The 15820-nt window shown below is 36.0% G+C and overlaps 1 protein-coding gene across 1 annotated transcript in view; it reads left to right on the top strand.

Moving 5' to 3' along the window:
• LOC111150717 (kinesin associated protein 3) overlaps window positions 1-15820 on the top strand; it is a 166606-nt gene that overhangs the window by 109012 nt on the left and 41774 nt on the right. Inside the window, exons 16-17 of the mRNA XM_022508269.1 lie at window positions 2208-2306; window positions 7884-7969. Of these exons, the coding sequence (XP_022363977.1) occupies window positions 2208-2306; window positions 7884-7969 (185 nt within the window). The remainder of the gene's footprint in view (window positions 1-2207; window positions 2307-7883; window positions 7970-15820) is intronic.

Below are 15820 nucleotides of genomic sequence, written 5' to 3'. Positions count from 1 at the left end.
CCACCACCAGGCTCACCCAATGCCTCACCTCCCTCCCTTCCAAAACCCTCAATTTGTTCCTTAGAGTCCACAGTCTCTCATGGTTCATCTCCCCCTCCGGTTTATCCCAACTCTCTTCTCCTCTCCATCTTCCGATGTCCTCCGTGTTATTCCTTATGCTCCACAAGTAAGTGAAACCGTATGATATTGACTCTCTCTGCTTGGCTTATTTCACTCAGCATAATTTATTCCAGTCCTGTCCATGTTGATACAAAAGTTGTGTATTCATCCTTTCTGATGGAGGCACAGTACTCCATTGTATATATGGACCATATCTTCTTTATCCATTTGTCCGTTAAAGGGCATCTTGGCTCCTTCCACAGTTTGGAGACTGTGGTCATTGCTGCTATAAACACTGGGGCACAGATGGCCCTTCTTTTCATTACATCTGTATTGTTGGGGTAAATACCTAGTAGTGCAATTTTTGGGTCATAGGGTAGCTCTGTTTTTATCTTTCTAAGGCACCTCCACACTGTTTTCCAAAGTGGCTGCACCAACTTGCTTTCCTACCAACAGTGTAAGAGGGTTCCCCTTTCTCCACATCCTCTCCAACACACGTTGTTTACTGTCTTGTTAATTTTGGCCATTCTAACTGGTGTAAGGTGGTATCTCAATGTGGCTTTGATTTGAATCTCCCTGATGGTTAATGATGATGAACATTTTTCATGTGTCTGTTATCCATTTGTATGTCTTATTTGGAGAAATGTCTGTTCATGTCTTCTGCCCATTTTTTGACATGATTATCTGTTTTGTCTGTGTTGAGTTTGAGGAGTTCTTTATAGATCTTGGATATCAGCCCTTTGTCTGTAATGTCATTTGCAAATATCTTCTCCCATTCCATGGGTTGCCTCTTTGATTTATTGACTATTTCCTTTGCTGTGCAGAAGCTTTTGATCTTGATGAAGTCTCAAAAGTTCATTTTCGCTTTTGTTTCCTTTGCCTTTGGAACATACCTTGAAAGAGGTTGCTGTGGCCAATGTCGAAGAGGTTACTGCCTATGTTCCCCTCTAGGATTTTGATAGAATCCTGCCTTACGTTGAGGTCTTTTATCCATTTCGAGTTTATCTTTGTGTATGGTCTAAGAGAATGGTTGAGTTTCACTCTTCTACACATAGCTGTCCAATTTTCCCAGCACCATTTATTGAAGAGACTCCTTTGGACTTTAAGGGGCCCACAATTTTTTCTACAGAACTAGTTAGATGCTCTGTTGACCCATAAGTCTGTGTCTAACAGATATCATTGAATTGTTGTCAAGAGTTGACAAAAAACTATTAATATATCAAATTTCATAACCAGTACCTAAAAATTAGATTTCTATAAGTGTTTGCTTTTACCATTACATAATAATCAGTGGACATCAGCTATTCTATTAAACTATTCTATTAAACATTTAATTTAATTATCCTTGTGGTTATATAACATTATTTTTACTATTATAATCAATTTGATTAAAACTGAAATAACTTATTTCATGACAATAAGTAAAATTTAACTTTTTAAACATTATTCAAGAATATGTCTTTATAGTAGTTTTTCTACCAAAAACTTAGAAACTTAGAATTCAATATTATAAAGGCAAAATATAGAATCAGATTTATTTCACAAATTAGAGTTGTTTTAGAAATTCTTATGATGGAACAAACCAAAAACAAAAAAGTGTTACCATTTCACATTAGGGACATAGAAGTTAATTTAATAATTTCTTTATACCTGTTGGCAAAATATAGTGAGAATTATAGAGTAGCACTATTACTATGTTCTTAAGCCAGTTTTGTCCTTCTGTTCTTCTTAAGTACAACCTGATCTTTTGAGACAATCTCAAATAGTCTGGTTTAAACTCAGAGCTGATATATATTTTTTTTAAATCTTATTTTTTACCTTTGTATTTCAAAGTAATTTAACCTAGTTGAACTGTAACCAAAATTACTGAAAACTTCTGAAAATATGTTATAAATTTCCTCACTGATCATCATCATGGAATTTAGAAAAAATACCTAAATATATAAATTGCATATGCCACCATGTATTATAAATAATGTAAACTGGTTGGCCCTTACCTATCTCCTGTCACTTTCAGTTTTCTCATTCTCCACTATGCCAGTCAATGTTTTTCAGTTTTATATGTAACTATAGCATTCTTTCATTTGAAGTGTTCTGCTTCCTTTCAGCTCAACAAGAAGATGATGAATTTGTATGTCAGATAATTTACGTCTTCTACCAGATGGTTTTCCACCAAGCCACGAGAGATGTCATAATCAAGGAAACGCGTATCCTTTTAATATTTACAATAGATAATGACATTCACATACTCAGAAAAAAATGCATCTTTAGGTATTTTTTCTAGCATATGTTAAAGTAATGTAAAAATACCAAACTTCAAAATAATTTTAGAAGGCTAGGTATTTTTCATGGAAGCTGTTGATCCCAAATCTGTTATAGGTAGACTCTTGCAAACAATTCTATTAACTTGTCATGCTGTGATTCCTAAGAACTTAACACACATATTAGAACTTCCTTCTCTATTAACTTAACTATCAGATGTTCCTACGACTGCCCTTAGTACTCTTTCAAAAATCTTATCATATTCACTCTATATGGGAAAATACATCTGTTCCCATGACATCAGCTACCAACTCTATACTAAGTATTTACTATCTTCAAAATCTCTTTCTTGAGTCTTAGGCATTTGTTGCTAATTGCCATCTGGATGTCTTCCACTGATCTAAAGAGCATTATAATCAAATAGTCCAAATTTTAGGTTACCTTTTGCCACTTAAAAGCTGCAGGACCTTGGATAAATTATCTAATCTCCCTTGAGCATAAAATCTTTCATCTGTAAAATAGCCATAATATTATTACAATGAAAAGAAGATATCCTGCCCTGTGTGATTGTTCCTAAGTACCCAATGAACTTAAAAGTGCCTATAGTTGTTTCTAACAGAGATAGTAAGTGACAGTTGATTGTTATTACATTCAAAAGGGTACTGAATAACAACATTCTCTCCTGAAAAACAGTCTGCCTTCTGTGTTCAGAGTGGGTGAGGAAGGTACCATCCACCCAGTCTCATCACTGAACACTTTGTATCGGCTGCGCTCCCCTTACACAATCATTCACCATGTAAACGTCTGCCAAGTTCTGAGCTTCGAACAGATACTGTTTTACGTGCTACATGTATAAAAAGTATCAGGCTCTGTATTCAAGGAGTTTATAGTCTAATTGGCGAGATAACTAAATAAGAAATAAAAAATTATAATGCAGTGTATTAATGTCATAAAGGTGTGTGCATTGGGCACAAGAGAAGATATATAACCAAGTCTGGGGATGTCATGAAATGCTGGCAGTAGAAGCAGCATCTGAGCTGAATGTGTGTGTGTGTGTGTGTGTGTGTGTGTGTGTGCGTGCGCATGCACACACATGTTGGTGATCTGCTTTTTTGTGTACAAAAAAAAATCTGCTTTTGAACTCCACTGGTAAAGTTCTTCATTACCCAGGTGAAAAATCCACATTTAACTTGACCATAATCTATTTTTGCAAAGTTCCCTCCTTTAACTCTACAGTATGCAGTTTCTCTTGTCACACCACAGTTTCTCATCATATCGGACAGACCCATCCTCTGCCTCTTTGTGTGCTTTAGCAGCCTCAAGTGCGTTTTTCTCTTTCTTACCCTAATAATCCCAGCTCATCAAAGGCAGATTTATAAGCCGTCTTCTCAGTTAAGCCTTTCTAATGCAGTTAAGCTCCCTCCTTCCCAGTAGGAGTAATTTATTTTGACCTTCAATAAAGAACTTCAAATTGTGTATTTGTATGCCTGTTTTTACCAAAAGATGTTGAGCTCTTCAGCTTAAGGACCAGCTCTGTCTTCCTCATCTTCATCTGTCCTCAGAAGTTAACATAGTATCTGGCATGTGGTTAGTACTTGTTTGGGCGATGAACATGTGTCTAAATGGCAAATGTTCTTTTAGGAGTAATACCTTGGGAGACTTTTTTCTTTTTCTTTTTTTAATGATCTGGGTCCTCACTCAAAACATTTGCAACTCTTTCAGTATTATATTCAAAGCCAATGACACAAGATCATAAGTATCATCTTTGGAGGAAATTCTCTTGCTTTTGAGGACTAGATTGATTTCTGGAGCCATATAAAGTCTCCCAAAAGTCAAGTCTGAAGAGTAACAAGTCTAACTGAGAAATATTCATTTTGATATGGGCTATCAATATGCAAATACTGTTTTGCCTTAATTACATTAGACAGATCTTCTTTTATCACAAAGTAATATTTTTAAAATGTGGTTTATAAACTGACTCTCTCAGGAAAATAAGTTCCAATACACTCCTTTCAGTAAGTCTCCATATCATTGGAATAAATTCACTTTCCCCAGTGGTGTTCTGTGGAACTTTTTTTTTTTTAATAGTTGCTTAATTGAAAAAGTTTCTTCAATAAATGAGTTGGGAATATACGCAATTAAACAGTTTTTCTTGCTACAGGGTCTTCTCAGAAATTTTAATATGCTTTTTTGGGTTGAGCATCTCTGAAACACATGTTAGAAGACATGAAAGAGAAGGCATAGCTTTCCTAGGTAACTTCTTTGAAAGACCACCTTTGTTTACATGTATCACATAGGGGTTTTTCTGAGGACTACTGAAGAACAAAGTATTTGTAGTACGTACCAAGTGCTGGTACTTAGTGAAGAAACGTCTCTAACCTGGTCTGTTTAAGATGCACTGTCAGTTCCTTATTATCAAAGGCCACAATCTTAAGACAACTTCCATTTGATTTTTCTTCTCAGTGTAACTTTATTTTCTCCCAAATTTGATTTTTGTTAAGCCACTGGATCTGAAGTGAGTACTTTTCAAATAGTTATTCTGAAGAATATAGTATGTTGATAATGCAGGGAATGGGACATAAAAAATCTGCTGATTTAAAATTTTTACAAAAGCACTAGGAATGCTAGTTCGATCTGATGCTTGCATCCATCCCTTAAGATTGTATAAAGATTGCTAGAGTGCTTTTGCCCAGTGTTTTGGTGTTCAAAAACCAGGGATTTTTATTGATGTCAATGATACTTAAATAGGTCTTTTGTCACATAATTAGAAATTATTATTAAAATACTTCACTGTCGGGGTGCCTGGGTGGCTCAGTGGGTTAGGGCCTCTGCCTTCGGCTCAGGTCATGATCTCAGGGTCCTGGGACCGAGCCCCACATCGGGCTCCCAGCTCCATGGGGAGCCTGCTTCCTCCTCTCTCTCTCTCTCTGCCTGCTTCTCTGCCTACTTGTGATCTGTCTGTCAAATAAATAAATAAAATCTTTAAAATAAAATAAAATACTTCACTGTAACTTTAAGCATTTTTATTGTGATTTTTGCTATGACTGATATACTTAAATTTTTAAATAAAGATTTATTAGGCAGTAAACTATTTCTTTTTCTCATTTTTTAATTTAGAGAATTTGATCAACATCATTTTATTTTAAACAGAACGAAAGAAAAACTTGGTGTTTGAGATGGCAGGTTTAGACTTATATTAGATAAACATATGATTTATGTTAAGATGTTTGAAATATTTAAAATAGATCTCAGCACAATCATAGGAATTGAGAATCTGAAATTGAGAACCAGTGCTATTGTAATAATTAATTTTCATACAACCCCAAAAATTGTAGAATGGGAAAATAAGCCAAATTTGACTTTTAGAGTCCCCCTGAGAATATATTATTCTATACTTTTTTTCTATATTTTAAATATATCCTTTTAGTCCCCCAAGAAAATTAGTAAGTAGCACTGATGGGTAGAAGATGTGGGCTAACTGTCTTTGCTACTTGCTGTGAAACTTGATAAAAATTTTTTTCGGCATTTTAACAGTACTACAAAGAATGTCATTTGCTTGTACACATGTGCTAAATTTTCTTGATAGAAACCTGTGGCTTCTGTTTCAAATACAGTTTTAACCAAGACCGACTAATATTAGAGATCATAAGTTTTTCTTCACTGCCTTTTTGAGATTCGTTGAGGTTTCCTAATTGATTTAAGTTTTCTTTATTCTTTCCTTCTCCCCTACTTATTTGTTATTTTATATATGCCATCTTTTTTCTTTTGGGAGTTAAACCCAAATTTCAACATGTATTCTCTCCAATTTTAGAGGCCTGATTCCTTTCACTTAAGTCTAATGTTTCCAGTCCCATCTTCCACGTTATTTACTATCTAGTATAATTATTTCACCTCATTTTTGTAACATTTGAAAATGGATTATTTTAGTTATTGTCTTTTAAAAACCAGTGCTTATTTAAGATTTATAATATGTTGGCCTATTTCCTTGTTTTCCGTTTTTTCTTGAATTCCATTTGTCTATTTCTCTGAGTTGATTTTCTTTCATAATTACATTCTCTTAAAGTGCTAAGTGAATATCTATTAATAATAAAATATATCTCTATCTGAAAATAACTAGCATCTTTTCTTTAATAATAATTTAACACAATATGCAGTTTTAGATTGCTAGTTATTTTTCCTCAGCAATTGAAAGGAATATTTCCACTGTCTTTTTTCCTGAGTTAATGCCTGTATGAAGTCTGTAGTCTGCTAATTATTGGTATCTGTCATAAAGTCCAACGACAATTTACTTTTTTTTCCTTTATAAATGACTTTGATTTTTTGCCAGTGAGACCAGAGGAATGTTTGTTTTTTTGTTTTTTTTTTTAAGATTTTATTTATTTATTTGACAGAGAGATCACAAGCAGGCAGAGAGGCAGGCAGAGAGAGAGGAGGAAGCAGGCTCCCTGCTGAGCAGAGAGTCTGATGCGGGGCTCGATCCCAGGACTCTGAGATCATGATCTGAGCCGAAGGCAGCAGCTTAACCCACTGAGCCACCCAGGCACCCCTGTTTGTTTGTTTTTTTTTAAGCCAAGTAGCTTTATTAGAATTTGACTGGGTATTCATCATCCATGTTTGATTTTTCCAAGTATCAAATGTGATCTTTCAGTATGTAGTTCTCTTTTTTCCCCCCTAATTTCAGGAAAGTTCTCCTGAATTATAGTTTTTAGTTAGTTGTTCTGTTTTATTGCTTTTGTTGTCTCCTTTGGAATTTCTGTTATGTTGGATCTTCTTTGCCTATCTTTAATATTTGTCATCTTCTAATATTTTCTTTTTATTTATTTTTAAATTTCACAAATTTTCTTCCTTTTTACCTTCCATTTCTCTTGGAGTTTTATCTGTTGTTTTTGTTTACTCATATATTATTATAAATTTAGCTCATATATATCTGAAATGATTTTTACTTTTTAGTTCTGAATTATTTTGTTTTCTAATTTTGATTTATATTGTTCTTTTACATATATTCTATTTTCTTAAATTCTTTTATTCCTTTTTGAAATATTGGGTTATAGCTTTCATTTTTCATGTGCAAATGCCTTATTTTTCTCACAATAACCATATATAAGATATAACTGATTCTTTTCTGCTGCAATTTTTTTGTGAAATTAATTTTCCTAAACCTTTATGTGGGCCAGCGTGATCAAGAAAGCTTTATAGTGATACAGCTCTAGAGCTCCCTCTTCAGTTATTTTCATGATTTTCATGTTTTCAAAAATTGGGCCTTGTACTTTTCTCAGATTTACTGGCTTTGTTTTCCTTACCCAGTTTTATTTAGTGGGTTTTTTTTCTTTTTTATTTCTGTTATCCCTGTCCTTTAAAAAAATGAAACGTTAAATGTTTCTGGTCATCTTTTACTAATCCTATTTTAAAATTTGAAGTTAGATTTATGGCAGCATTTGAATTTAGAGAAATGTGGGATTTTCTAATATGCTTGAATAACCTCAATCTCAAATGAGTTTGTATCTTTAACCACTTTTATTCAGAGGCTCCAGCATATCTCATAGATCTGATGCATGATAAAAATAATGAAATCCGAAAGGTCTGTGATAATACATTAGATATTATAGCGGTAAGTAATTTTTCTTCTTATACAAAGTATTATAATAGTCTTCATTTGGGAGAAAAGAACTGTTTAGAACTTTGCATTTCATGTAAATGCAAACTTGTATTTTGGTAAATCTCTGAAAATTCAGTGATATTAAATTCACGTTTAAAACATTAAGACCTTGGGTACCTGGGTGGCTCAGTGGTTTAAAGCCTCTGCCTTCAGCTCAGGTCATGATCCCAGGGTCCTGGGATCGAGCCCCGCATCGGGCTCTCTGCTCAGCGGGGAGCCTGCTTCCTCCTTTCTCTCTCTCTGCCTGCCTCTCTGCCTCCTTGTGATCTCTGTCTGTCAAATAAATAAGTAAAATCTTTAAAAAAAATTAAGACCTTTAGCCTTCAAATTTTTAAGTGTTTTATACATATTAAGTGTTTTAGATTTGGTCTACATGTCATCTCAGAATCATCTGTTTTGCAGAGAAATTATTTCATAGGAGCAGGGGTTTAATGAGAATTTCTACCAAAACTCAACACAGTCAGTTTTGCAATTTGGCCATTAAACTTTTTTAATAAGTCAATTATTATTTCAGTGATTTGATTTTTGTCTATATGCATATACTTGTTTTGTAAGTTGTTTTGGAATGATGAAACATAAAAATAATGTTATTCATGACTGTAGAAAATCTTATTTTTTTTAAAGTATTTTATTTATTTGTTTGTTTGAGAGAAAGAGAGCACAAGCAGGGGGAGCAGCAGAGGGAGAAGCAGATTCCCCACTGAGCAAGGATCCCAACCCATGGCTCAATCCCCAGACCCTGAGAGCATGACATGAGCAGAAGGCAGACATTTAACCGACTGAGCTGCCCGGGCGCCCTCTGCAGTACCTTTTTTTTTTTTTTTTTTAAAGATTTTATTTATTTATTTGACAGAGATCACAAGTAGGCAGAGAGGCAGGCAGAGAGAGAGAGAGAGGAGGAAGCAGGCTCCCTGCAGAGCAGAGAGCCCGATGTGGGGCTCAATCCCAGGACCCTGGGATCATGACCTGAGCCGAAGGCAGAGGCTTTAACCCACTGAGCCACACAGGCGCCCCTGCAGTACCTTTGAAAGGATTTATAACCAAAGGAATATAATCAGAAGGGTAATCTGAGTCAGCAATTAGAAACATGCTCTCCATGTACACGTTTCTTCAGAAATCATGCTCATGCTGCCCACCAGAGTCTTCTGCCTAAACTTGGGCCTTGTACCGGGATGAGCCGTACACTAGATACTTTAAATGTATTTTCACTTATGGCATATATTGCTGCACACAACTTGCTTGCTTCCTTCTTTGAACTGGATTAGTACTTTTTATTTTGACTCACCCTGTAAAAAAACTTCTTGAATATAGCCTATTCAGTAGTTTTCAAAGTTTAACTTAAGCTTTTTAAAGAAATCAGAATAACATCTTAAAGAGTCAGTTAACAAATTTATTAGAAATCCTTTAAGTTGGCATTTGTGCTAGTGATTACATTATGAAATCAGACAACCACTATCAGGTAACTTCTTGTCAATTTCTTACATTTTATTACAGAAATTGATCTTATTTGATATCATCTGCTTTTTGGATTTGCCTGAGTCAAGTCATTACTGCTTTATACATTTTTTTTTCCTTAGAGAGCACATGTGAGGTGGGGGAGGGACAGAGTGGTAGAGAAACAGAGGGTCTTAAACAGGCTCCACACCCAGTATGGAGCCCAATGCAGGGTTCAGTCTCACAACCCTGAGACCGTAACCTGAGCCAAAATCGAGAGTCGGACATACAACCAACTGAGCCACGCAGGTGCCCCTATCATTACTGGTTTAAACCTAAATGAGTATGTTGGCATTTAGCTTTGATTTTTTCATTAAAATAAGGAAATTTTACATATTTTTTTCAAAGATTTTATTTATGTATTTGACAGAGATCACAAGTAGGCAGAGAGAGAGGGATAGGCAGGCTCCCCGCTGAGCAGAGAGACCGATGCGAGGCTCCATCCCAGGACCCTGGGATCACGACCAGAGCCGAAGGCAGAGGCTAATCCACTGAGCCACCCAGGCGCCCCAAGGAAATTTTTACATATTAAATTCTTGCTTCGGTAAGATGTTTCAGACATGTAGGCCCCTGGTCACAGGGTTTATAAATAGAGAATATTTATTACTCCTAGAGAATAATTTCATGGCTCATATAGAATTTTCTCTTTTTAATATTTATTTATTTATTCATTCATTTGAGAGAGGGGAAGAGGGGGAGGGGCAATAGGAGAGGGAGAGAGAATCCCAAGCAGACTCCCTGCTGAGCTTGGAGCCCGACCCACAGCTCAATCCTAGGACCCTGAGATCACAACTTGAGGTGGAATCGGGAATCAGACACTAACCTGACTCTGACTGAGCCAGCCAGGTGCCCCTCGTATACTATTTTCTTGTAGATCACTCAGTCAGTGTTGTATATGAAGTATATAGTGTATGAATAAAAAACTTTTTAATGTTCTGTTTGTGATTATCTTACCTTAAGCAATGAGGAAAGGAGAAAAGATGTCAATTTGTTATGGATTGCTTTTAGCATACTTTTTTAAATTTTTTAAAATTTTTTTATAAGCTTTTAGCATACTCTTAAAATTACCTTCTTGTTTGGGGCACCTGGGTGGCTCAGTGGGTTAAAGCCTCTGCTTTCAGCTCAGGTCATGACCTCAGGGTCCTGGGATCGAGCCCTGCATCGGGCTCTCTGCTCAGTGGGGAGCCTGCTTCCTCCTCTCTCTCTCTCTCTCTCTCTCTCTCTCTCTCTCTGCCTGCCTCTCTGCCTACTTGTGATCTCTGTCTGTCAAATAAATAAATAAAATCTTTTAAAAAATAAATAAATAAATAAATTACCTTCTTGTTTGAAGGCAATAATGTTTAGATTTACATATTAGGCATGTTTGGTTTAGAATATAAATTAGTGATAGTTCCAAAATGCCAGCTCAGTCTTCTTATAAAAATATTTAGAATCAAATATGAATATAAGGTGAAAAATTTTACTCCCAATTATTTTTAAACTCTGGGCTAAAGTCTCTCATCTTGAACAGAAATTTTCCTTACCTTGTGTCTACCTATTTTTTCTAGACTGCTGTCCTAGTTCTCTCTCTCTCTCTCTCTCTCCCTGTCAAACAAATGTTTTGAAAAAGTCTACATATTACTTCCTTTATTTCTTCATTTCCCCTCATCCTTTCAATCTGTACCAATTTGGGGTTCTGCCTCCATTATTGCACTGATACAGTTCTCACTAAAGTCACCCTGGCCTTTGTTTTTCTAAATCCAATGAGGATTTTTAATCTTCATTTTACTTTGTTGATCTTACCGTCCTTAAAGGAATTTATAAATCCTGATCAGAGTTAAAATGTAAACAAAGAAAATTATTTAGGTAATTATTTTTACAAAGAACCTTGTTGATAAGGTCTTCAAAGAATAATCAGCAAAATGAAACTGGTGATATATCAGCCAGCTACATATGACTCCCTAAGATGGTATCTGATCACTTGACTTTGTATAAAAAAATTCGAACAAGCTATCTTGAAGGTTCACCTAATCTGTCTATGACTCCACATGAGACTTAACAAAGTAAGTACTTGATATTATGCCAAGTAATTTTAGATTGTTTCATTTCACACATTGGAAAAGTTTAGTCTGAAAAGATATTTAGAAATAATAAACTTATTAAATACAATATTTAAAGATACTCATGTGTGAATTATGTGATTTAAAAGTCCTGCTGTGCTACCCAACCAGGTCATATTCACAGCTAAGTTTCTTAGATGGACAGAAGTGGTCTACAGCTGATGGAAGGGCTCAAAACATCCCACATTCTGCTGGAAGAATGTTTCTTTACCTTTCTGCTCTTATACACTCATGAGAGTCAAGGCCCCGGTTCAGTTCTAGCTTGATAGTAAGGAACTGCACCACTGGGAGCAGCTTCTTCCCAAAACTTTTTCTCCCCTTCATAGCTGAGTAGGGTTTCTGATTTTACATTCAACTTTTGGCCTCTATAACATGGCAATTTGGTCTAACAGAATATTGCATCTAGAATACAACTGATTCTATTTCTTTTCACCAGTTGAGTAATCTCAGACAGTGTATAGCTTTTTGAAGATTCAATTTACAGTGACGTTTCTGGGGATTAGAGAGTTATTGTTAGTTGAGTTAGGGAAAATATGGAGCATATCCCATATGATGGTCAGCCTCAGTTTTGTTCGAACTAGGCCAAAACTCAGACCTTGTTGAGAAGTTTATATGTGGATTACCTATCTGGACCAACATTTTCTTTCCTTGGTACAGTTAATTATCTACATTATTTTCATTTAAATTTTTTAAATGGTGTAGGAAGATAATCTGTTCACTGTTTGGGTTTTAACTATGGAACATTATTTGGAGTATTATTTTGGCCAGACATATGACTATTTACAGTTTAAGATTATTCTGCAAAATGGCTGAATTTGGCATTTTAAAACTCCATGTCAGAGCAGTTCTAAATAGGGTAATTAACTGAAAGGCCTTGATTCGGACAGTGTGGTAAACAGGAATCTGCCTTTTCTAGTGTAGAAGTGCCTCGTCCGTTAAATTACCCATGTTCTGAATCCGCGGTGACTTATTTTAATTTGGACTCAATTTATCCACTAACCTCAGGCCAGAGTTATACTGCCACCTTGCTAAGCCTCCTTGTTTGGGAGAAATTTGAGGAGTGGGCCATTTTAATGCATCAGTAAAATGACAGCTTCTCAGGTTCACTTGGGACAGGACATAGCTGCCAGTCCGGTTCTTTGAGCTCAGACTCTACTACTGATCATGACTCGGGGTGCTATTTTCTTGTCCCAAATCTTTTTCAAGAGTAAAACAAGAGGAAATTGACTTAATTCAAAACAGGAGAAACTTTGATTAGACAAAGCAAAGATGATGAAACACTAGAAATAAGCCGTCAAGGGAGAATGTAAAGCTTCTGTCCAGTCAGCATTAGTAAAAACTGAATAACCAACTTTCTTAAATAGTTAGAAACCTGCCTAGAATGGGAGGGGATGATCTCTTAAGATTCTTTTTACCTCTGGACTTTGATATCCTAGTATTCTCAGCATGACTATGTACTATAACAATTAAAAATTTTTAAGAAAGAGCTAATGCGAGTATTTGTAGCTTGAGGCAATTTAAGAAAGCAAACTTCTTTTTTATTTAAGACAGGGTGGAATAATAAGAAACATTTAGATACCTTGCAAGCCTTAGGGAAATATGCCTTGTGCAGTAAAGAACTTGTCCCCCCAATTATAGAAATGCTACATTAGTGACGATTTGTTTAGTGTATTTGGGCCCAAGCCCTACAATCTGTGACTTAAAACAGATGTGTGGTGGTAGTACTCTTTGTACCCTGGAGGACTATCTGTTTGGTGATTCGGTCTCTATGGGCTCATCAGCAAGTTGTCACCTGTCTGACTAGGCCTTACATGTAGCTCTGGGAGGCAGGGATTAGAGTGGATTCGGAGAGGAGTGGGGAGACAAGGAGAGAGGATATTTGGTAGTTGATCATTGTCTTTTCTTCTCCAAGCCTTGGGAATCCTGAAGGGAAGAATGGAATCCTCTAATCATAGACAGTTTCTAAAAACCCAATTAGATTTTTATCCTTCAGTACTTCCTCAGCTTCGCATGAAGTATTTGACAACCTCATAAATTCTTCCCCAGTTGGTAAACAAATTCCTCCCCTGACATTACTGGGTTGTAAAACATTTAATTTATTTTATTAAGGACATACTGTGTTAAGACACTAAGATACTAGGAATACAAAGCTCAACAACACAAAGTCCCCAGAATGTCAAGTTTACATTCTGTACTCTAGAAAACACCTGCAGACTGTCATCTCGACTTGAGCTCGCCTTCCAGGAGCAGGACTACTCTTTGGCCCTAGCAACAGATGTTCTATACTAGTGGCCCATTGTGTCTATAAGGTATTTATGGGAAAAGGGGCGTACCTAGATTTTCTGGTGAAGGGGTGATGTCTCTTGTCTTTCCAGCCACAGGTCCCTGTGATTTGATATCTGTCTTTAACTCTGTGTCCCTACTGAATGTGATATTTGAAATGATATTTCACAGATGAGCCTCCTCAGTGCTTTAAGCAGTGGTTGAAGAGATAATTAATTATATTTGAGGTCTGGTTAGAAAGTGTCATAGTCAAGACTACAGGACAAAACTTGGGATAGTACTGTTGAGAAATAGGTAGTATGTGCATTAAAGTCAACTCTGTTATGTATGTGTGTTTAATTACGTGTATATCTGTATTTAATTATCTTGTACATATCATTGGGATAAGTGTTTTCTAAGCTATAAAAAGGCATCTTCTTAGCAGTTATTACCTTAACCTTAATGAGCAACTAAATTACTCTAGATCTGCTTTAATTTAGTATGAAGAAGTGTATTAAATAAACCATATTACATTCTCAATTAGGGGGCTGTCACTTTAAAGGAGAAAGGGAAATCTGCTTTCCATCAGGTATGTTAGAACACAAAGCAGATCTGTGTAGCTCTGTGTTATCCTATAGTGTGTTAATCAGATACAAGGTGTGACGGAAGCCAGTTACAAAGAGTTTTCCTGATCGTGAACAGGCTCTGATAATAGGCTGGTTAAGGCTTCACGATGTTTCTGTGGTTAAGTAGTAAACAAAGCTATGTAGGACTTCAAAAAGGATGGCACATTCCATTTAAAACCAAACCGTAAGTCTTTAATGACACTTTAGTTTTTATAGAAACTGAGTGCTTAAGATCATTTCAGGAGCTGAGAAGAGAAAATAAAAAACAAAGCATGTGTACCTTCAAATACAAGACAAACTCAAGTCTCAAAGCAAGGACATCAGGGTACCCTTGTTGTAAAAAGAAGCATTTCAAAAATGAAGTAAAAAGTAACTATATTCCTGGAGTATTTCCACAATGGCTTGATAAACTTTTATGACTTATCTCGGCTGTGGTCGAGCTGTGACATCCCTGAATTCCTGGTCATTTCCTGACAATGGGGCCGGGGGTGTTTAAGAGGGGAGAGATTTGGGGGAGAGGGGTTAGAGAGAACAGATTTTAATTGCTATATGTTGAATTTATTAAATTTTTGATACTGGATATTCTTTTAGAGTTGCTATTTAATTTTTTGTGAGTATTATTAACATAGAATGCATTATTTGTTTCGGGGGACAGGTCTGTGAGTCATCGGTCTCACACAATTTCACAGAGTTGCTATTTGATTTTTTAAAATAAACTCCTTAGACTGCCAGGATTCTTCAGTTTGGGGGATAAGTATCTCAGTAGCTTTATGAAATAATGGTATTAATCAGAGGTTTTTATTTATAGAATGTTAGAACTTGAGCAAATCTTAGATCCGTTTCATTTTAGAAATGAAGAATCTAAGACCAAAAGGAATAAAATACCTGGAGATGGTCGCTCATTTCTGTCAGTATCAGAGCAAAACACAGAACCCAGGCCTCCTACCTCCTAATCCAGTGTTCTTTGAAGTACACCTTACCATAGTATCGCTGACACCTGTAAATTCGGACTCTGAGACACCAAGAAACTGCCTGTACCAAGGCTGTTAAACTACGCTCACTAAGGACACACAAAGAAGAGAGCTGAGGCCAGGTCTTCCGGAGTGCTCATCCCTGGAGCATGATAAAGCTTGTACTGGTTTTTACTAAAATGGGAGAGAAAGGGGGGAAAAAAGAAAGGTGGGAGGAGGTCAGGGGAGAGACACACATCTAGAGCAAGGCTGGGGAAGAGTTACATGCAATAACGTTAACATGATTTGTTTGGGGAAAGTAGATCTTCATTTTGAGATTGTCTTTCTTACATTTTTAGTCTTAAAATAGTC

This window comes from Enhydra lutris, unplaced genomic scaffold, assembly GCF_002288905.1.
Source record: "Enhydra lutris kenyoni isolate GAN:26980312 unplaced genomic scaffold, ASM228890v2 scaffoldscaffold24, whole genome shotgun sequence".
In the NCBI taxonomy this organism is placed as follows: Eukaryota; Metazoa; Chordata; class Mammalia; order Carnivora; family Mustelidae; genus Enhydra; species Enhydra lutris.
This window is presented reverse-complemented; position numbering and strand designations above follow the sequence as displayed.